This window comes from Acipenser ruthenus, chromosome 5 (assembly GCF_902713425.1).
Source record: "Acipenser ruthenus chromosome 5, fAciRut3.2 maternal haplotype, whole genome shotgun sequence".
Lineage (NCBI taxonomy): Eukaryota > Metazoa > Chordata > Actinopteri > Acipenseriformes > Acipenseridae > Acipenser > Acipenser ruthenus.
This window is the reverse complement of record NC_081193.1, coordinates 51,900,027-51,923,464: the sequence shown is the minus strand read 5'-3', so window position 1 is coordinate 51,923,464 and position 23,438 is coordinate 51,900,027. Positions and strand designations below refer to the sequence as shown.

General features: G+C 40.9%; 1 protein-coding gene across 4 annotated transcripts in view; it reads left to right on the top strand.

Moving 5' to 3' along the window:
* Window positions 1-23,438, top strand: part of LOC117403027 (serine/threonine-protein kinase MRCK alpha-like) — a 228,762-nt gene that overhangs the window by 95,612 nt on the left and 109,712 nt on the right. For all 4 annotated transcript variants that reach the window (XM_059024320.1, XM_059024319.1, XM_034004851.3 and 1 more), the window contains exon 5: window positions 18,392-18,540. In XM_059024320.1, the coding sequence (XP_058880303.1) occupies window positions 18,392-18,540 (149 nt within the window). The remainder of the gene's footprint in view (window positions 1-18,391; window positions 18,541-23,438) is intronic.

Genomic DNA, 23,438 nt, shown 5'->3' with positions numbered 1-23,438 from the left:
AGGGTTTGACCCCAAATCATGCCGGCTTGATAGGCTGTTCTTTTGCAGTGTTGAAGCAGTGCTGCTTCTGTAGGAGGTAGGCCATCAATACCTTTTCCCTTGTTCGTAAACAGCTCCTTTCTGGCAATATTAACACTCTGTGCTTTGCTACTGCAGTCAAACATTAGCACTGTGTACTTTGAGCACTGGATCAAGGCATTCATCACTCGCTGCATTGGCTAACCCAAGTGAAGGAATCCTGTAGTCACAGCAGGAAAGCTCTTCCAGGTACTCCATGCCGTTTTCTTTCAATTGAAACACAAAACCGTATCACACTCACTCTACTGGCACGAGGGACTTGGCGAGCTCATTAGCCAGGATGCACTCTATCCAAAGTTCTTCAACGCCTAACTGCTGAACCACCAACACTGCTATTACCAAAACGTCTGTGTCAACAGTGCGCACCATTATCTTTGTGTCCTTCATGCACTGCATCTGCAACATGCACAGAAATTCTTGTGTCGGCCTGTTTGTGACTACAGGGTGACATGGTGGACGTATCTTCTCGGGATGGACTACAGATAACTCCCACACCATGTGTAGTGACTATTAGTTTTCCATCTACATGTTCGGCACCTATAGCCTTGTTTTTGTTTTCAGCAACACGCATGAAGTCCTGCCAATTTCTGGGAAGACTGACAGATGATTCAACTCCTTTGTCTCTCTTGGCTCTAGCTGACCCCTTTAAACTGTCCTCCTTGTAGATGTCCCAAACAACGTTGATTCTTTGCGCATTTTCCAGCTTCCTTCTTACATAGGAAACAACCAAAAACGCAGTCTGCAAACGTCTTCGGCGTACTTGGTCTCAAATGTTTAGACAGCTGCCCAGTCAAGGAGAACTACTTCACAGGGAGGAGCTTCAGAGCGCAAGACGGCTGCATCATCGAGGCACACTAAAAGATCTGACTTTGTTCCCAGACGAATTTGGCCTGCTTTTGACAGCGACGGTGGAAAGGGTTGATTTTCATGCTTGAAGAAATTCAGCATAATCTCCTTTTCGGGACTGAAGGGTAACGTAGAGACTGCTAAACAATGTATAGTTGTTCTTCAGCCTTTCAACCTGCAACTTGGAGTTTGACTGATTCTTCACAGGGGGGCAGCTAAACAGTGGCAGCTTATTTCTCTTGATTGAGTCATGCAGAGGTATTGAACAATCTTGTAGTCGTTGTTTTATGAATGCCTGTACTGCTCCTTACCCAGACTTTCAATTCTGCGCACGCTGTCAACAACATTCTGCTCAGCTATAACTCTTGTGTCAAAGACAAGAAGATCTTCGCTTTCTTCGGTGAAGGGATTCCCCATAGCTTTGATTACAGAGACCAGACCCTGGACTTCAGAGTTGGAGTTATTATTATTATTATTATTATTTATTTCTTAGCAGACGCCCTTATCCAGGGCGACTTACAATTGTTACAAGATATCACATTATACATTATTTCACATTATACAGATATCACATTATTTTTACATACAATTACCCATTTATACAGTTGGGTTTTTACTGGAGCAATCTAGGTAAAGTACCTTGCTCAAGAGTACAACAGCAGTGTCCTCCACTGGGGATTGAACCCACAACCCTCCGGTCAAGAGTCCAGAGCCCTAACCACTACTCCACACTGCTGCCCTAGTTCTGAAATGCTTTTGTTTGTTCGTGGTGGGCATTGCCTTCCTCACTCATACTGGTAATTTCTATGACGCTCTGAAACTCCATGTAGAGTCTTGCTACTTCTGGGCCACCAATCATCCAATGCGTGAAAGCAAGAGTCTTGTCAGTGAGGTCTATAGCACCTCCAACACTCTTCACATTGTTTTGCTCGTGAGGCTGATCTATGGCAACTGCTGAAAACAGTCTCTGTGATTTACACACCACGAAGTGGCCTCCTCATGAACTGCTCGGCAGCATAAGCATGTCACGAATAAGAACAGCAAGCCACCAAGCATAATTTTGATGATCAAGGCTGAAGAACCAAGGAGCTAGTTTGCATAGAGTGCCAGCATACAACTCAAAATCCCCATCTCTGAGTGATCTTACCAGTAAGAAAAGCAATAACTCTAAACCCAGTTTAGTCATCTAGAACTGGAAGTGGGCACTGTGTTCAGATATTTTGGTGCACCAGTCATCTATCATAAGCATTTCTTCAATGTAACAGACTCAGTCAATGTATGCAGTGTATGCTCTTCTCAACAAGATGTAAAGACTGCAAATTATGACTTTGTGTGCATGTCTCTTGCATTTCATGTGGCTTCCCTTTAGAAAAGAGTCTGCTACCCCAGATGAGGCAATGCTAGCCTGCGTAAGGGCTGCTGCCCAGCCACTGTCCTCAAGCCAATCTCCTAGTAGACTGAGAGTACAAACTTATCCTGCCTGAGTTTCCGGCCAGGTCGACTGAATCTGCTTTGCTACGGTTGTTCCATAGTTATCACTGGTGTTTGGGATGGATTAAGAAATGCAACAGATTCCTTGACTAGGTTCATAGCATGGCAGATCATAGAAGTCAACTTTGAGGGATCTGGGAAGAGTGGAAGAAGAGATGTTATAGATTTGGGTGCATTGGTTGGTATCTGCTGGCATGCATGGTACGCAGCCCAAGAGAAGTTTGATGTTTTGTCAGTTTCCATACTGACATTGTCAGCGACGGGCGCAAGCCACTTCTCTTCACAAATTGCTGTCTCCACTTTCTGAGAATTAATTTCAAACACAGTCTGCTCAACCTACGGAACATCAGGGTGTTTCTAAGATAGGCTGGTGGTATGTTGCTGTAGCTGTCAGAAAGAAGCAAAACTTTCTTTACCTTGTTTTCTCCTACACTAAGCTCCATTGGGTGTTCCACGCCAAGAAATTCCTTGGTGGGATGTTGGAATAATGAGATTCAGGTACCATGAAATGACTGTTGGGCGGTTGAGGAACTTGGGTTATGATCAATGTTGTCGTTCGCTTCAGTTGTAAAAATACTTAGGCGAATATGGGGAGGGCAGACAACACCTTCCTCAGAGAACCGTTTGCAAACGCTGTTTGACAGACTGGTTGATATGTCTAGAACTCTGTTGTAAGACACTGATAAGCCAAGTTGGAACATTTCCTCAACTAGCTGAGTTTTCGCATGAAGTAGTCGTCCGATGGAAGCGGAGTCTCACGATTTATGCAGTGATGCTGACCAGTGGATTCTTCATGTCGATGCACGTAAGTGTTGTGCTCTGTTAACTGAGCGATAGTGAGTGTTGGTTGGGAGGAAAGCGCATTCGATTGTGAGTTAATGTTAGGGCCATCTAATATCGTGCACTAATGCCAATAGCGAATCTGACCCTTCTTGGTGTTTTTCTTCAAATGATCCAGTGAATGACATCTCTTTTTTTGAACACATCCCATCTGACAATACTTGCAGCCGTGGCCAGTATCATTGCGTCATCAAGATCTTCATCACATGCTTTCTTCGACACTAAGCCAATGTCACCATTGAATGTAAATAGCACTTTACACCGTTCTCTGTGGGCCTGTAGATGTGGAAGATTGCTGAGAATTCGTTCCTTTAGTCCTGTGGTACATACACAGGAAGGTAATTCATACCCCATCTCTGCTAGTCAAGCTTCATATAGCTTACAAACATCTGACAGATTGAACGCGGGTGCAATATCTTCAGTTACGAGTTTCACTGATGTATCCAACTAACTCAGGAAGTGCTAGTCCCGGGCGAGCGTCACTTTTCAAAGGAGATGACATACCCTGTGCCCTTGCGGGTTTATTGTAGAGAGATACTAAACAGTTTGGATGACACTTTGCTTCCATGACCCTGTAGCTGCACAGCGCACTTGCGTACATCGCTGTTTATGATGAAAGTTGACGCATTGCGAAAAGACGTGTTCAGTTCTTCTTTCTTGCAAAAGAAACATGAATCACTTTTAAAGTCTTCTACTTTGTCGAGTGTATTTATTACTGCTTTCAGACTAGTCCAATTCAGCTACATTCCTGTGATGTTTTCTTGCGCTTTGTAGTATCGTGTCGTTAAATTTTAATCCACACGATTTCTGCCAACTTGCTTTGTGCTGGATAAATGTTCACATTATAATGGTTGACAATGGTTCCTGGCTCATTCAAACTACAGCCTTCCAACAAGAAAATTGTGTGTTAGCAGGGAAATATCCTATTTTATTTTAACACAAAATCCCTTTTTATACACATACACATGCAGGATTTGTAAACTACTGCAACTTTTTGTCCAAAATAAAAAATAAAAAAAATTACACAAAGGACACTCTTATTAAAATGAACTTGAAAGTTACTTACTAATTAACCTAATAAAAGTTAGGAATTAAGCTGCAAAAATAACCATTAAAAAATCTATAGATTATACACACGCAGGATTTGTAATCCAATTCTCGGCAGTTGGACCTACTTTTAGTAATAAACAAAACAACAAACTATATCAAACTAAAACATTCTAACAGTATAAAAAATTAGCAATCTGCATTCGTTTTCAGCAATAATGGTGATTTTATAAGAACAACCTTGAATGCATTCATCTTTTGAGTGAAGAGCTAATCACGTTACCAGTCATAAAGTATTACTTAGACATGCTAGGCGGCCATCTTGAAATTGAGCAGACATGCTAGTCTGCAGCACTGCCTCTGCACCTAATATTGTCCTACTATTGCAAAGAACATTTCTACCAAGTTTCAACTTTGTACCATAAAATGCACAATTAGGTTTCGTGCTACGTAGCCACCCCACTATGAAGTTCTATGTGTTGGGATTTCAAACACTTAAATAGTTTTAAGGTTATTTGTCAAGGCAAGAACCAGGAAGCTTCTAACACTCAACAGCACTGACATTATTGTATTAATCTACATGCATGTAGGGCAGCAGTGTACACTTGTTAATGAAAATTCCTAGAAGCGCGGTGCACGGTCATATTGAGCTCAGTCTAGGGCAGCAGTGTGGAGTAGTGGTTAGGGCTCTGGACTCTTGACCGGAGGGTTGTGGGTTCAATCCCAGGTGGGAGACACTGCTGCTGTACCCTTGTGCAAGGTACTTTACCTAGATTGCTACAATAAAAACCCAACTGTGTAAATGGGTAATTGTATGTAAAAATGTGTACAAAATAATGTAATTGTATGTAAAAAATAATGTGATATCTTGTAACAATTGTAAGTCGCCCTGGATAAGGGCATCTGCTCAAGAAATAAATAATAATAATAATAATAATAATAATAATAATAATAATAATAATAATAATAATAATAACTAGGGCTGTCACTCGATTAAAAATGTTGATCGGTTAATTTATGGGCATTAGCTGATTTAATGGGTAGATTAATCACATTTTTAATAAAGGTAATGATCTTTATAGCGGCTGTCCTGCATAGTAATACTTAAAATCAATACCAGAATCTAAAAACAAAAATAAGCCCAGTGAGAATTTGGTCTTTTTAAAATAATTTTTATTATTATTTTTATTTTTGTAAATGTAACAAATTTTACCTTTGTGTCCTATAGGGACCTCAGTCACACAAGCCCCAAGGGCCAGAGCAGCACAGTTACTTGTACTGTTTAACCACTCTGGGGTATCCCCTAAACAGCAACATTATTAACAATGCACAGACACAGAAACTGAAAACACTCTGAGGTTTATAACTAAATCAACAGTTGATTGTTGGTCAGGATAAATGTGCCACGCTGGATTTTACCACAGCTCAATGCACACTATCAGCAACCCTTGTACAAAACAAGACAACAATTATAATTTTTACACAACTTTAACCCCTTTTTATACAAGCTTAAAACCAGTGTCCTACCAGTTCCAGGGAGAAAGCGCGCACTTCAAATCAGCACTTCTCTAAATAGCATTTCTCTCTCTACCCAGAATGTACCTTTTAATGCATGATTAAATTTGTAAAAAAAAAAAAAAAAAAAAAAAATCTGCGATCAACTCTTTAGTTGATTAATTGGTCCGATTAATCTGTTAATCAGAACAGCCCTAATAATTACGCAATAGCACCCTGATCAGAGAGCCTTAGCATCTATTGTCAGTTAATTCTAAATTTATTGCTATTAGAAACCGATAAACATTGTCTCTTAATTAGGACTGTCAAGCTATTTAGAAAAAAAATCACCGCTATTTATCTTGTGATTTAAAAAAAAGAACCTAAATTAATCTTGGTTTTAATTTAAATTTAATTTAAAATTTGTTTTATTACTGATGCTGCTGTTATTATTATATCCTTAACTGTAAATAGAATTGTTTTATTTATTTATTTAACCAGGAATGTAATGTACAGAAAATTAACTTGGGGCAATAATTTAGAAATTACAAATACAATAAAATATGTGATTCAAGGATGATCAGCAGCATACAGAGATCAGAAAACACAATAAATAGGATATCTATTTTTAAATGTGATTGTGGACTGAATTTTTTTTAAATTTAAAATTATAAATATATAGCTACAGTAAGCACTTCTAGGAAATTAACTGTTCATTGTGAAGAGAACATAAAAACAGAAAACTAACAAGAAAAAATTGGTAGGCTTTGCATACTACACTCAAAAAAGAAAAAAGAAAAAGCAGCCTAATACTACTACTGCTACTACTACAAAAAAAAAGTCTTATCATACTTAGCTTGATTCATGGGCTTGCAGCAATCCTGAATTTCCGTTGAAACTCGTGGGTTTCATTTGTTGTTGTATTGCTGTTGTCTGTAGCAGAAGAGCTGCTAGTATTTTGAAAAGTAAAGGCGTGTTCAGCACGCAGGTGGTACAGCAGAAGACTAAATGTACTTCTGTGTGTGATATTGGAGCTCACTTTGACAGTAGACAAGCGTCTTTCTGTCCAATGAGACGTCGGAACATTAAAAAAAAATTAATAAACCTCCCATTCATTTTTAGTGCTTTGCTCCATAACGTGGTTCAGTGACTAACTTTCTGGAGCAAGGCGACAACGGTCAGGGGTTTGAAGATTCATCAAGGGAGAATGAAATGCTTGAGGGAGAAGGGACAAGGGCCTCGCATTGATCAGTACTTCTTACGAAGTCAGTCAAGTCAGTCAAATGAAATCCAGCGACAGGAAGCAAACCACAGTTCGCAGGATATCAGCACCCCTGTCATAGATGTGAGGAGGACTTGCATGGACTCAGTTAGTGATTAACCTAATGATCCTTGTGAACCCGGTCAGACAAACCAGCATAAGAGAGAAAAGAACCTCAACGGGCACAAGCCTGGAGTTAAATGGCCAAGAGCTTGTGAGAAAACTGCATGGGACACAGTAAACACAGATCTCTGCGTTGCATTGGAAAGATTAAGTGGAACAGTTGAAAAGAAGCTGGATAAATTTGGGGACATCATCTACGCATATGGAAGTGAGAGGTTTGGAGTTGAAAAAAGGAAGGAAAAAGTACAAACTATTCCTGGAAAGTCTAGACGGCAGCAGGAGATTGAACGCTTAGTTAGAGAAAGGAGACAGCTGAGGAACCAATGGAGAAGAGCAGAACAAAGTCAGAAGGAGGGACTCAATCTCTTACAAAGGGTCATAAAAGATAAGCTTGCAACATTGCGCAGAGCTGAGCGCCTACGGAAACGCTACAAAAAGAAGGAGCGTGCGAGAGCGAACTTTTATAAAGACCCATTCAAATTTGTAAAGAAGTTATTCACCAGTGAGAAGAATGGCACACTAAAAGCATCTAAGGTTGAGCTGGAGAGATATTTGGAGGAAACACATACAGATTCAAAAAGGCAGGAGCCTATGTCAGTTCCGTCAGACATCCCACCTATCAATCCACCAGAATACCAAATGGAGGACTGTGCACCTAAGTGGAAAGAAATAGAGCAAGCTGTGAAAAAAGCAAGGGCTTCATCATCTCCAGGGCCTAATGGAGTTCCGTACAGAGTGTACAAGAGTGCTTCAGGAGTTCTACGAATTCTGTGGAAATTGATGAAAGTGGCATGGGAAAAACAGGTTGTACCAAGAGCATGGCGCCGAGCAGGTGGAGTCTTTATACCTAAAGAGAAAGATTCTACAAGCATCAGTCAGTTTCGTCCCATTTCCCTATTAAACGTAGAAGGCAAGATTTTCTTCAGCATTATTGCTCAGAGATTGTCAGCTTACCTATTAAAGAACTGCTTCATTGACACTTCAATACAAAAAGCGGGCATTCCAGGTTTCCCAGGTTGCTTAGAACACATCAATGTGATCTGGCAACAAATTCAATCAGCTAAAAAGGAGAGGAAGGAGCTCCATGTGACATTCCTGGATTTGGCTAATGCATATGGTTCAGTGCCACATGAACTACTTTGGGCAGCATTTGATTTTTTCAGTGTACTGATGACAATAACAAATTTAGTGAAAGCCTATTTTGGAGACTTGCAATTCAGTTTTTCAACTTCAGAATTCAGCACTACATGGCAATGCCTAGAGGTTGGAATAATGGCAGGATGCACCATTTCTCCCCTGGCTTTTACCATGGCAATGGAAGTAATCATTAGGGCATCAAAATGGGTAGTAGGAGGAGAGCGCTTGGCTTCTGGAATGCGACTACCACCAATTCGAGCATACATGGATGACATGACAACCATGACTACAACAGTAGCCTGCACTAATCGATTATTGGGCAAATTAACCAATAACATTGAATGGGCACGAATGCAATTCAAGCCCACTAAATCAAGGAGCATCTCTATAATTAAAGGTAAAGTAGTAGATAAAACATTCTTCATTAATAGTGAGGCAATACCAACAGTGTCTGAGAAGCCAGTGAAGAGTCTTGGGAGATGGTACGACGGGGATCTAAAGGACACAGTTTGTGTGGGAGAAGTTAGACAACAAGCAGTGGAAGGGTTGAAGAGCATAGACAGCTGCGCTCTACCAGGTAAACTAAAACTCTGGTGCTTTCAGTTTGGTCTACTGCCGAGGTTGCTGTGGCCACTGACTGTGTACGAGGTTTCTTTGACAACAGTAGAGAAGCTGGAAGCTTTAATCAGTTCATACATCAGGAAATGGTTGGGAGTTCCACGCTGCCTCAGCAGAGTGGGACTTTATGGTAAAGGAATACTGCAGCTACCAGTCTCTGCTCTAACCGAGGAGTTTAAGTGCGCCAAGGTCAGACTGGAAATGACATTAGTAGAGTCACGCGATAAATGCGTAAGGGAGGCAGCACCTGTGTTGAAAACTGGAAGAAAGTGGGCAGCAAAGAAAGCTGTGGAAGATGCAAAGGCTGCCCTTCGAATTGGTGATATCATGGGGCAAGTTCAGCATGGAAGAGGGGGTCTTGGTTTCAGTTCAACTCCTCCTACATGGCACAAGGCAGCCCCAGCTCAAAGGAGGAAGCTGGTAGTCAACGAGGTGCAAAAGCAGGAGGAGAGGATGAGGTGTATAAAGGCCATTTCCCAGGCCAAACAGGGAGAATGGATGAGATGGGAGAGTGTGGAACAACGCAAGATTGGCTGGCAAGACCTATGGTCAATGGAACAGAGCAGGATCAGTTTCCTCATCAGGTCAACATATGATGTTCTCCCATCACCACAGAACCTAAACCTCTGGGTAGGAGAGGATCCCTCATGTCCTTTGTGTTCATCACCTGCAACATTAAGGCACATTTTGACAGGATGTAAGGTGGCTCTTAGCCAAGGACGGTTTACTTGGCGCCATGACCAGGTGCTGCGATGTTTGGCCTTAGCATTGGAAGACAAGCGTAACATGACCAATAAGTTGCCACCTGTTCCATCAAAACATTACACACAAAAGACAACATTCCTCCGCCCAGGAGAGCAACCACCAAGAAAAGGTGTTAAAACCAATCCTCGCCCAGGACAACTGGAAGCTGGTAGAGACTGGAAAATGCTGGCAGATGTTGGTCAACGGCTTATTTTTCCACCTGAGATTGCCACCACTAACCTTCGACCAGATATTGTCTTGTGGTCTGGATCAGCACGCCTTGTTCACCTTGTAGAGTTAACAGTGCCATGGGAGGATGCTGTAGATGAGGCGTATGAGAGGAAGAAACTGCGGTATGCTCAACTAGCCACTGAAGCGGAACAGCGAGGATGGAGAGTTCAGGTTTACCCAGTGGAAGTGGGTTGTCAAGGATTTGTGGCACACTCTACAACCCGGTTTCTCAGAGACGTCAGATTCAGTGGCCAAGAGTTGCGTCGCACAGTGAAGAACTTATCTGAAGCAGCAGAGAGGAGCAGCAATTGGCTGTGGTTGAGACGGAAAGATTCTGGCTGGGGATCTCAAGCTGAGTTGAGTGGGGGACGGAGGGGGGTGATGCTGGGACGCCAGAATCACCGTCGAGCCGTCTTGAGGTGTCGTGGGCTAGTCGACGAAACACTGAGGATGGAAGGTGCCCACTTGAAAACCCCAGAGATGTACCCTACTTAGCTCAATCCAGACGGTTGTCATGCTGATGCGCTGGGGAGCCCGCACTTTGGTTGATCCCCGGAGCCAGCATCGCAGCCGTTGTGTGTGCTGATGCGCCAGGGAGGCAAAATAAGCTGATCCCTGGAGCCAGCATTACACTTCAGCCATTAACACCAGACAGAAGGATATCTACATCATCATATGGAAGGAAACGTAAATGGAGGGAGACACATATGGATCACATTAGTTTACTGTAAAGCTACGTCTTAGTTGGTGCTTATCTTGGCGAGAGCCGAGTTCAAATCAGCATGAAGTTTTAACATCTACTCTCGTGTAATGGAAATCTTAAACAATAACTGCACTCAGACACTCAGTCCAATGTTGCCGTGGCCAAGATTGAAGTACGGTGTGCCGAAAGGCTCAAGACACAGAAGTGCAATTTAACGTTTGTTAAAAAATGAATCTCCAAACAAATGTGCGGGTTAGTTAACTGCAATTAATTGACAGCCCTACTTTTAATGTTTTCATGTATTTATTATGTACTCTGCTTAGAGATACATGTATAAAAATGCACTATTCTATGACCTGAGGGACCTTACAATACTTCCTGAAAGTTTTGAGTGATTGCAATCTTTACACAATAATGGACACCATTCTCAATTTTTATTTTCTCAAAATAAATATTTATAAATAAAATAGTTATTCATTCCATCAGTAATAAGGAACAAAAACGTACCTGATAGATTTAGTTCATGAAATAATATATGCTTATATCCACTCGTTTCTTGATATTTATAAATGTTGTAAAAACATATATATTAAAACACATGAGACCGAATACAAGTTCTAATATGTCAAATACATCAGATTTACAGTGTTTCCCCTTTTTTAATTCACTCTGAACAAGTTCCTATGATGTTTTGTTTCTGCTTTTATCACTGCTGGGCTGCTGTAAACTGTCTCCGCCCTTCGGACACTAAGCTGCTTTGAGCTGATTTTATCGATGTTCAGAATATAAAAGTCTTGTGAAGTCTGTTGTACTGTTGCCCAGGGTGTCTTGACGAAAAACATAACCCGTGTTAATGAGGACATAACGTAATTGATATGAAAAGGGCACGCATGCGCAGAAAATAGAGATTAACATTTCACACAATACAGAGTAAACAGGTGCAGTTATAAAACTTGGATTTATTGGTATTAGATGTCACTTCCCTTTCATGTATGAAATGTAACCATTACTGTATGGGTATTTACCTCCTAATGACCCAGAAACCTGAATAAGATATATCTAAGCTGCTTGCTGAGCCTGTGACAGTGCCAGTGGCTTGTACAGGTGGGCATCCCATTGCTACCCACAGTGACTTTGAACCGGTGGACCCATTTCGTATGGTACGGTGTGTAGAGAATAGCCACCTGTTTGGAGCTCAACAGTGCTCACGGTAGTAATGTTCCAGAAACCTCTGGGCTTGATGGCAGCAGCTTCCCAGACCCTTCCATTGGGTCTCCTACACATGCACCCTCTGCAGGCCTGGTTCACCAGCAGGGTTTTCCATAGGTGTAGTGCTGGACAATGTCACCAGAAAAGAGGTCGTCACCATGGACGTGTCCAACCTGGGCTGGGGTGCTGTGTGGAGTGGCAGGGGTGTGCAAGGTGTGTGGAGCCCCCTTGGCAGGTTTTAGAGCTGCAGGAGGTTTGAGGGAGACATGTGCTTGTGTGTACAGACAGCTTAAGTGGTGGCTTACATCAACCACCAGGGTGGCCTAATGTTGCCCAGTCTCCATTGTGTGGCCCTCAAGCTTTTGCTCTGGGCACACGAGAACCTCCTCTCACTACGGGCAATACATCTGCCCGCGGTGATACTGGGCAGCAGGAGAGTCCCCAGCGCCTAAGAGTGGAAGTTCGGGAGAACAGAGAGAGATGTTTTTGTCTCCCAGGAATCAACCCACTGTCCCCTCTGGTTCTCCATAATAGGAGGCGGGGACCCACTGGCAATCGATGCCTTGGCACAACAGTGGCCGAGGCAACTGTTATATACCTTCCCACCGCTCGCCCTGCTCCCACTGGATAAAATCAAGCAGGACCGGGCCAAGGTGATCCTAGTAGCCCCTTATTGGTTTTCAATGCTGATGCAGCGCCTGAGCGGCCAACTGTGGAGACTGCCCAAGCTCTGCAACCTGCTCAGCCAGGCACAGGGGACCTTATGGCATCCCGACCCATCGAGCCTGCAGCTCTGGGTCTGGCCCCTGAACGGCTGCATTTGAGCCGTCTGGGTCTGTCTAATAGGGTCATTTACACCCTGCAGAATGACCAGAGCACCATCCATGTGTTCCCAGTATGGGTACAAGTAGTAGGGTGTTTTTCAGACATGGTGTCTGTCTCGTGGGTTCGACCCCACGACCTGTCCCATGGCAGTTGTACTGTAATTTTTACAGGACCTTTTTGATGAGGGGAAATCCCCCCCCCCCCCCCCCCTCCCCCCCACGTTAAAGGTTTATCTGACTTGGTCTCCCCAGGAGCTCACTTTCTGATGGGGCAATTTCTGAAAGGGACTTGGTGGCTTAATTTGCCTATTAAGGACATTGTTCCTCGCTGGAGGCTGATCGTGGTGCTTAATACACTAATGAATTCAGCTGTGCTCAAATTTGTATCGCTCAGAGCGTCTTTCTTGCTTGCTATCACCTCCGCAAAGTGGGTGAGTTAGATGCAGGCATTTTCCACAGCTAAAGCCTGCTTAATAATGGTAGATAGAGGCTAGGACAAAGGTTACGCTCCGTACCAATCTTGCCTTTTTGCCGAAGATGATCTCGGCATTCCATGTCAACTAGTAGGTGGAATTGGAGGATTTTCATCCACCTAATTTCCAGTCCGACAGAGTGTGACAGCTTCATACACTGTGCCGAGAGCGGGCCTGGCGTACTATGTTGACGTGACGAAAAGTTGGAGGCAGCCCGAACAATTTGTCTGCTATGGGATGAAGTCCCATTGTCAAGCCTTGTCTAAGCAGAGGCTGTCCAAATAGACAGCAGGCACAGTCAGGACTGCCTATGAGCTGGCCAACTTTCCCTCCAGAAAAGCTCACTGCTTACCAGGGCCATGGCAACTTCGTGGGATTTATTCCAGGGTGCATCTGTCAAAGACGTTTGAAATGTAGCGGTGTGGGCTGCTCCTCATACCTTTTACTAGGTTCTACAGACCTAATCTCGTGGATCCTCAAAACCCCAGTTTTGGAACTGGAGTGTTAAGGGCGGCTTCTCAGTCGACCCTTACAACACAGGCATGGAGGTGAGTTTCTCCCTCAATTTTTTAGCCCTTGCTACTTGTTACTGGGATTCCATAAGGTAGCCTTTGGCTTAGCCTTGTAGCATTCCAGTCGTTCTGCAATGTTGCCCTTACGATGGCTTTGGTACACGTTTCATACGTTTCTCCTTACAAGCAATTATAAGCTGGGCTTCTGCAAAAAACTTGGCTTGGTAAGAATTTGCAAAGATCAAAACCAATATGTGTAGTTGGACATGGATTTAATATGACAGGACTGGTGTAAGTTTCTGTGTCTTATATGTGTTTATTGAAAAAGTGAAACATGATTCATTTGTAATTCCCAGATTCATGCTTCAAACATCAAAATAGAAAACAAAGTGTATGTACCTGATTGTATCAAATTATGTCTCTGGTGTTTTGTAAAATAATATTTCAGCTCTGCTTCCAATAACTTACTGGCATAAACGTCTCTTTAGAAGAAGGAATGTTATCGTTCTGTAATAAAATGCTGTTCTAAAGCAGCCAGTCTGATTATTTGTGAAAGAAGCTTATTATTTTTTTTTGTAGGTTTTCCATTCAAGTTCAATAAAACTAAAATTCTAGTAATACATGATAAGTAAATGAATGGTCAGATACTGTACACCAATAGTGCAATATAGTAAGCATTCCTTCATTTTTAAAACATTCTACTACATAATGTTGTGTGCACTGTAAAATTATTATACATAATAATTGCTTTGATATTATCAGTGTGAAACTGAAATTTAATGATTGACCCCTCAGCTAATTATTCAATATAACGTGCACTCTGTGTATAACACGTGCATTAAAAACATATAGCCCTCTTCACACTTGCATCTTTATACTGTTATCGTTGCCAAACAGTATCGCAACATCCATTTACAAGGGGGTTGTTATCGGTGTCGTACCTATATAACTGCATCAATACGAAACCCAGACAAGAGCAACTTTCAGACTGGTACAGCTGCGTTATAACTTGGAACAGTACAAGTGTGGACAGATGGATCGGTACAACAATCAAAAGTCAGAGGCATGCACACACATATTTGATCTTACCAGAAATAATATTTCAAAACATGCCATCAAAGATACTGTATTACACCAACTTTGCTGAGTCTCTGTGGGAACTTCCATCACATGGGGCGCAAAGGGTCATTTTTCTATTGAGTGTCGATGAAGAGTGGTTCGAATTAAAAAAATAGACTTTTGAAGTCTGTTACACTGTTGCCCAGTGCCCATTAAAGAAAAGCCTAGTGAATGAAGACAAGTAATTGATAAGAAAATGTTACTTTTCTGAGCACATGTGCAGTTAAAAAGTAAGTAGCGGGGTTCTGAAAAATATAACGTTGTACGTCCCCACGTGTTGCTACAACTGTTTAAATAACGTACCTGTAATTTTTGTTTTCATTCATTTCAACTTTAATTTTTCCTTCAAGCCTGCTGCAATCATGGATGCAGTGACCTTGAAGGTTAATGATCATAACCTAACGTTCCCTTTCAACTACCAAATGTAAGATTGGGTTATTATCATAACCCTGGGTCCATGAATTAGAAATGTAACCATTACCATGAGGCTGTTTACTTCCTAAAGACTCCAAACCTGAATAGATTATACTAAAGCTGCGAGCCAGCGCCTGTGATGCAATCATGCTCGCCCCTGAGGGCATAAGAAGACTGCACGCACAGATGCCAACATCATTTTCCTTCAAGCATGCTGTAATCATGGACGCAGAGACGTAGGGAATGTTAGGTTATTATCATAACCCTGGTTCCCTGAAATAGAAATGTAACCATTAACCTTCAAGGTATCTACATCCATGATTATATAGGTACGACACCGATAACAACCCCAGTGTAAACAGATGTTGCGATACTGTTTGGCAACGATAACAGTATAAAGATGCAAGTGTGAAGAGGGCTATATGTTTTTAATGCACGTGTTATACACAGGGTGCACGTTATATTAAATAATTATCATTAAATTTCAGTTTCACACTGGTAATATCAAAGCAATTATTATGTATAATAATAATTTTACAGTGCACACAACATTATGTGTAGAATGTTATTAAAATGAAGGAATGCTTACTATATTGCACTATTTGTGTACAGTATCTGACCATTGATTTACTTATGTATTACTAGAATTTTAGTTTTATTGAACTTAAATGGCAAAGCTGCTTTCACAAATAATCAGACTGGCTGCTTTAGAACAGCATTTTATTACAGAACGATAACATTCCTTCTTCTAAAGAGCCGTTTATGCCAGATTATTATTGGAAGCAGAGCTGAAATATTATTTTACAAAATACCAGAGACATCATTTGATACAATGCAGTACACACACTTTGTTTCCTATTTTTATGTTTAAGCATGAATCTGGGAATTACAAATGAATCATGTTTCACTTTTTTGATAAACACATATAACAAGACACAGAAACTTACACCAGTCCTGTCATATTAAATCCATGTCGAACTACACATATTGGTTTTGATCTTTGCAAATTCTTACCAAGCCAAGTTTTTTTTTGCAGGAGCCCAGCTCATAATTGTTTGTAAGGAGAAAATGGCTGGGAAAATAATTTGATTGTTTAGATTTGCTTCCTGTGCAGTTAAACTGCTACTAAATTCGGAAGCATGTAATTTAACAACATTTTGCATCTGTGTCTGGAAGCTGGGATTGTTTGCAAAGGGCAGAGCTTTCCTTCCCATCTTAATTTGCAAACATAAAGGCTTTCTAACGTGGGTGTGTAAATACAATGGGGCACAGCTAAACGGGAATGGTTACCAGGCGAAAAATATCTAAATATTGTATCATGGCACCAACAATTATAGGCACAAGATTTATTCACATCTTGGACTACCTTGAAGGTAACATTACATAGTCCAAGATTGGTCTGTGGTGCCAACCAATTGGCTAAATAATAGAAGTATAGTCAAGTATGTATGTAAGGACCCACTCTCTCTATGGCCCACTCTGAAGAGTTCATATATATATCCAATGTTAAAGTATCTTTATATCACTGGTCTATGAAGTACACTTCTAGGTGGTCCTTTTGATTGGTCATTAACCCTTTGCGGTCCATTTATTAATCGCGCGTCAGGCACGGCAGGTCTAATTAATTTTCACATGCGCAATTTTATACGCGCTGTTTAAAAGTATTTTTTTTCACAGTCAAACGGGTTTAAATGGCCCTGCATATCAACAAAGCACACACTAGGCATCTCCAGCCCTACCCCACCCTTTCGTTTGCTATAGCGTTCAGCTATGTAAGAAATAAATAATAATAATAATAATAGTCGTACATACCGATCAATCATCTCCGGATCACTCGTTTTATCACCAAACTCCTCAATAATGCGATCCAAGTCATTATTTTATTACTATAACATCTGAAAAAAGCTCTGCAAATGTCCATGATAGTCTCAGTGCGCTGACGCACTCAGCCAGCTTGTTTACTATGAATGCCCCATTATCTGATACCTGATACCATGTATGACTATTCATGAAATATGCCTTTTTTTTTTTTTTTTTTTTTTCCCCCGACTTGTCTCGGCTCCTGTCGCTCCCACTCGGCAATTGAACGGTTTTCTCGGCTATTTCCGGAGAAAAAACGACTAAACACCTGTTTATTGCGTTGCTATAATGATGTCGGACCCAGTCCGACAAAGGACCTGTGAGGAATAATTGCAATGTCGGACCCAGTCCGACAATGGACCGCAAAGGGTTAAAGGCTAGTTTGACCTATTGTTTTAGATGCAAGGCAATTTAGTCCTTAAAGGTTTTCTGATAAGCAAGGTAGAGAAGCATATTAGTGTTGTGCAGGCTTCAGTGCACAGTGCTAATCTAAAGCCCCTTTCACACACAAATGCCGCTACTGAGCTGTCTCAGAGACGTTAAAAAAATTCTATAAAATACCCATTCACACAGCACGAAATTGCGCAATCTATGCCGGTATAATACCGTCATAACCCTTTCACACAGCCAAAGGGGTCATGGGAGTACAACTTTCAAACCTGCCAGTCAACAGATTGTTTTCATGACAACGGCAATTCGCCCATAAATTTCAGCATCATGCAATGCCCATTGTTTTTATGAATTTACCTCCTCGTCATCCCGTAAAGTTAACAATTCTTTAACTTAATTCAGACTCCAATTACTACCTCCTGCTTGATCAGCCATTATATTCGAAAAAAATGAAAGCGTCTAACACCAATGACAAAAATACCCAACATGTCCGGTATACAGTCACATGGGATGTTGACTTTCAATTCACGGCCACTGTAGCGCTTCAGTGCCGGCATAGCCTTTCACACAGGAGTTAAGATGGTTCAGTGCCATCTCTGAACCACGAGACGGCATAAAATATGACGGTTCTGTGATGGTATAGGCAATTCACACAGACCAAAATGGTGTATCAGTGCCGGTTCTGAGCCATCATAACTCATCTGTGTGAAAGGGGTATTAGGCAAACTACAACTATGAAAAACAGCTTTGAGGAGTCTTTTCAGAATCTGTTTTTGCTGTAATAGGCAAAAACAATCTAAGCATAAACTAAAAATAGAGAATAACAGAACACACAGATTTTAAACATTTGAGAAATTAGATACTTAAAAATGATAACCTAGGAAGGATCAGACTTTTTATATCCCTTTGTGACTCCAGGGTCCTATATAATCCATTGTGTTTTGTGGTGTTTAAAAACCTTTTCCTTGCTCTTCCAGTACCTTGTTATGGACTACTATGTGGGTGGTGACCTCCTTACACTGCTCAGCAAGTTTGAGGACCGGTTGCCTGAGGACATGGCACGTTTTTACCTGGCAGAAATGGTGCTAGCAATTGACTCTGTTCATCAGCTGCATTATGTACATAGGTAAGAAAGACACTTGTATGTTATTGACACAATGTGATAAAAGCATGGTGTGTTTTTTTTTTTTTTAACTGACATTGATACAGGAATGATTTTCTGATTTAGCAGTGCCATGTATGACTCCTTTGTCTGTTTTGTGCCAACCCTTGATGCTTATGGAATCATACCAGGCAAACTAAGGATTTATTCAACTTTCTGAATCTGAATAGTAATTTCATGGTTTTCTCATGGTTATACTGTGCGTTTAACAAATGTAATATTTGCCATGTTTAACATGCTTTACCAGTTGTGATTTACGATACTTTACCATGTTTTCAGTGTTTTTTTTACCATGGCAATTTGTTTTTCCTTTTTTTTTACTGTGGTAAACAGCTACTTTAGCTTCCCGCATCTTGTCCACTGCATTCAAAACTGCAATGAATCTTCACCAGATGTTTTCAACATGATTTTGTGACTCATTCGTAAAAGCATTTTTTTTAAAGGCTCATTAATTGGGCTTTGCTGATTTACGGTAATGCATTAATAAAAGTGAACCACATTTGCTATTAAATAGTTTAACTTTTTTGACCAGTAAAACTTTACTTTGAATAGCACTATATTTAAGTTTGAGCGACACTAGTTTAATTTGCACAAACTATATTTTAAAGTTGGTGTTTCATAAGGAAGCATTCAGTGTGCCATTATAGAATATCCACTAAGTGCACAGCCCTGGAAACCTGACCCATGTCCCGTTTTTTTTGGTTTGCTGTGCTTGGACATCTGCAGCTGTTGGAGAAAGCGATAGGAAAAGTGTTTGTGTGCCAGTATGTTCATTTCCTGTGGGACCCGCCCAGGCAACCACCCTTTCAGTAGAAAAAAAGGAGGCTTAGATTATTAATAGAACCTCTTCACCAGGAACAGCAGCTGCGTGACAATACTGCTGACGTGTGAAATGGGGGGTTTAGTTCAGCTGCCATATCATGTTGTATGACCTACAAAGCATTATTCACCCAAAACTTTGCATGGGAATGACCCAGATTCCTGTGCATATTAATAAATAAATGTACAGTATTGATTTGAAACAAATAGATTACGATTGATCCATCAACTTTGTGTTGGCACATTGGAATGTTATATCAGCACTACACAGTATTGACTCTGTAACCATCCCTTCAGTTGTGTCAGTGTTGTAAATCAAGTGACAACATAACAATGATGGCAGTCTCAATGTGTTAAACAAGCATTCAGAACTTGCCTGTCTGTTTTTCCAATGGGGAGACTCAGGTAGGATTTGCAGCGAAGTAGTCTGTAGGCATCAACATGGCAGGGTTTCAAATGGAGGAAAATTTGATCTTAGTTCGATCCCATTTCTGTAACAACTGCATGTAGTTAATTTCTCTTTTAAAACGCCATGGATCATTATTTAGTGAGGTATTTTGTATATACTTTTAAGCATTAGTTAACACACCAAAACATAGAATATTAGTCAAGCGAAGGCCAGAATTATGTTTTTATTGAATTCCAAGTATATATTTTTTGCAAACTTGGTAGAAAGAAAACATTTATTGAATGGTTAAGCTACTTAAGACACTTCTCTAAAGCTACTTGCATAGACTAGGGAGTGAACTATGTATCAACAAGTGCTCTGCAGTCACTTCCAATATGACCTTGGTTTTACGTCTCATCCGAAGGACGCTGTTTTGTAACAGTTCAAAGTGTGTGTACTTACCAATTGGAAAACTCTAACATCTTAATGTATTATCACATCCTGGTACCTTTTTTAAAACTCAGAAGTTTAAAGGCCCTTGTGGCATTCCAAAATCATGTCTAAACCCATCAATATGTCTGGTACACCATTGTGTAACTATTAACCTCTGCCACTGCAACAGCCCCTAATGGATGTAAAAAATACAACGTGTTTTATGTGGTATTTCGTACTGATGTATCTTATACATCCACTAGGCAGTTTTGAGGGGAGACGGGTACATATGTACTCTCTGGTGTACCATATGTACTTGACGGTTAGACATGATTCAGGTGTGCATTTAAATCAGATAAGATTTTTGGTACTGTATGTGAAATCAGTAAAACCATAATTGTATTTTTTATTAATTCTTATTAATTGTTTTTTTATTATTTCTTAATGTTCTTTTTCATTGCTAAGCTCTGGCACTAACTACCCTGTGTTATGGGAGTGAATGTGGCTGAATGCAGGATGGGAAGCTTTGTACTTTTGTATGTTTTTATGTCACTTCTGTGTCCTCAAGTCCTCTGTGAAACACACATTCAAATGCATGATGGAAACAGACATGCATTTATTTAATATAGGGAATTGTCAAAGAATCTGCCATGACATTTGTCAGATGAAATAAATACAATGATTTATTTGGGGTCGGGGCCAATGCTCAGTAATGCTACAATAGTGCTTTTATTTGAAAACAAAACTACATCAATAAGCAAACCTCTGGAGGTAGCAACAGTAGGCGATGTTATCATAGTTAAACAAACATGATATTCTTTAGCAATTGAAGACCTTTTACAATTAGTTACATTAAACCTGGTTAATGCCCTTACATGACATGTAAGATACAACTTTTACAAGATAGCATTTTACTTTTATACCTTGCTCTTCAGCACAGTATATTTAAACACATGAATTTAGCTTTGTATGTTTAACTCTATCAAAGTTTTTTTTTACAAGGTGCCAAATTTCTGTTGAAGTTAACAAGGTTATGACTGCATACTTTACTTTCAGCAGCTTGCTGTGCAACACACCCTAAGTGTAAGACAGAGGTGAAAAGTAGTACAGTAAGGCTCAGCAGTAGAATAGCAAGGTGATATTTAGATTAGCATGCTGCCAAGGGAGTTAATCAGATGTTTCACAGATGCTCAGGACTATGGTTATGGTTAACTCAAGTTATGCTGGAGCTGTCATGCTCTGCAGAGGTTTTTTGTGAGCTATACATCTCTTCCACTTGGGAACCGGTTGGAAGACATGCATAGACATTTCATTATCATTAGGAGAGTTATGTAGCCTCCATTAACATCATTTTCCCCTTCAGAATAAGGACTTTTTTAATACTACACAGGGATTGGCCTGTGCTTTTCTGAGTGTGTAATTGTTTTACCAGGTTTTCTTATGCAAAGAGCTTGAAGTTCAGCAAAATTGTCAGCTTTACGTTTGGTAGCCTTAATACACTGCAAAATATAATATTAATAAATGTCACATTGAAAAGGTAATTAAGGAATGAACACCTGAAAATCTATTATGCCTGGCATAAAGTCCAATATACTATTGTTCGTTTCATCAAACATATCGAGAAAGCGTTCCGTAACTGTCAATTTTAAGCTCATTTATCTGTGCTGGCTTAATTGGGTTTAATATAGTAAATTCCATACATCCTTGTCCCCCCAAGTAGTAAATCACTCTTTTTATTGATATTTAATACATGCCATTAAATAAATAAATAAATAAATAAATCACACTTGGTAAAGATATGAACAACATTGACCTTTTCTAAATTCATATTTTCCTAATGCTCAAATATGGGGCCTTGCATGGGGTTTTTAGAGAGACACAGTTGAATTATAACATGTACGAAGTTCAGCGGGTCAGCAGACTAATATCCATAGACAGATATTTTACTTCTGTGTAAAGGTTACTTCTGGATAAAGGCGTCCTGCCAAATAAATAAATTAGGCCTAAGTGCTATGAAGTACCTAATTTAATTCCCGATTTTATTATAAATGTGTCTTTACAGCATTCACATTTTGTTTTGTCTGCAATCAGCAGGTGGTATTAAGTCAAGTTATTGTCTAAAATATCCTGCATCGGTTGCCAGAAGTAGAAAAGGCAGTCTTTTGAAGTGTGTTTTTATAGTTTTCAAAATTGCTCATAAAATATTACTGCTTGGGTGTGGCTTTCTCTCATGCAACTTGGGGGTGCAGAGTACAGTGGATTGGTAATCAGGTGTCTTCCTGGAGAATGAATAGCACAGGACTGTACATCTGGGTCAGGTCAACAAGTGCAAGCCAAATGTTGACCTGACCCAGATGTGAGGGAAGTCATCATTTCAGTCAGCTGCCATGTCTCCTGTTCTGTTAATGCATTCAGCAGGTGTTTGCAGATCTGTTTGTAATGCTGCCTTTTTTATCAGTATGTATTCTTACAAATGTTTTAAGGAATGGTCCTTTGAAGAGATGTAGGGACTGTAGTTCTTTACTATGGGTGGGGAAGGTGAGATCTGTTGTGGTGCTCGTGATATCATAAGATTGCTTGCCGTCCTTTATGCGCATGTGTGCTTTATGGCTAAACATAATTCTCAGAAATCTGTATTAAGGGGCTCCCGAGTGGCGCATCCGGTAAAGGCGCTCTGCGTGGAGTGCAGGATGCGCTCTATAGCATGGACGTCGCTGGTTCGAGTCCAGGGTATTCCACAGCCGACCGTGGACGGGAGCTCCCAGGGGACGGCGCACAATTGGCCGAGCGTTGCCAGGGTGGGGGGTGGTTTAGGTCGGCCAGGGTGTCCTCGGCTCACCGTGCGCCAGCGACCCCTGTAGTCAGGCCGGGCGCCTGCGGGCTTGTCTGTAAGCTTCCGAGAGCTGCGTTGTCCTCCGACGCTGTAGCTCTTGGGTGGCTGCGTGGTTAGTCCGCAGTGTGAAAAAAAGCGGTCGGCTGACGGCACACGCTTCGGAGGACAGCGTGTGTTCGTCTTCGCCCTCCCGAGTCAGCGCAGGGGTGGTAGCGGTGAGCTGAGCCTAAAAATAATTGGCCATTCCAAAATTGGGAGAAAATAATAAAAATAATTGGCAATGACTAAATTAAAAAAAAGAGAGATCTGTATTATACCAAACTGTAAGTTGGACTGTACAACAATGATATTAAAATGTTTAAATTATGGTATAATAAATATCTAAGCCAG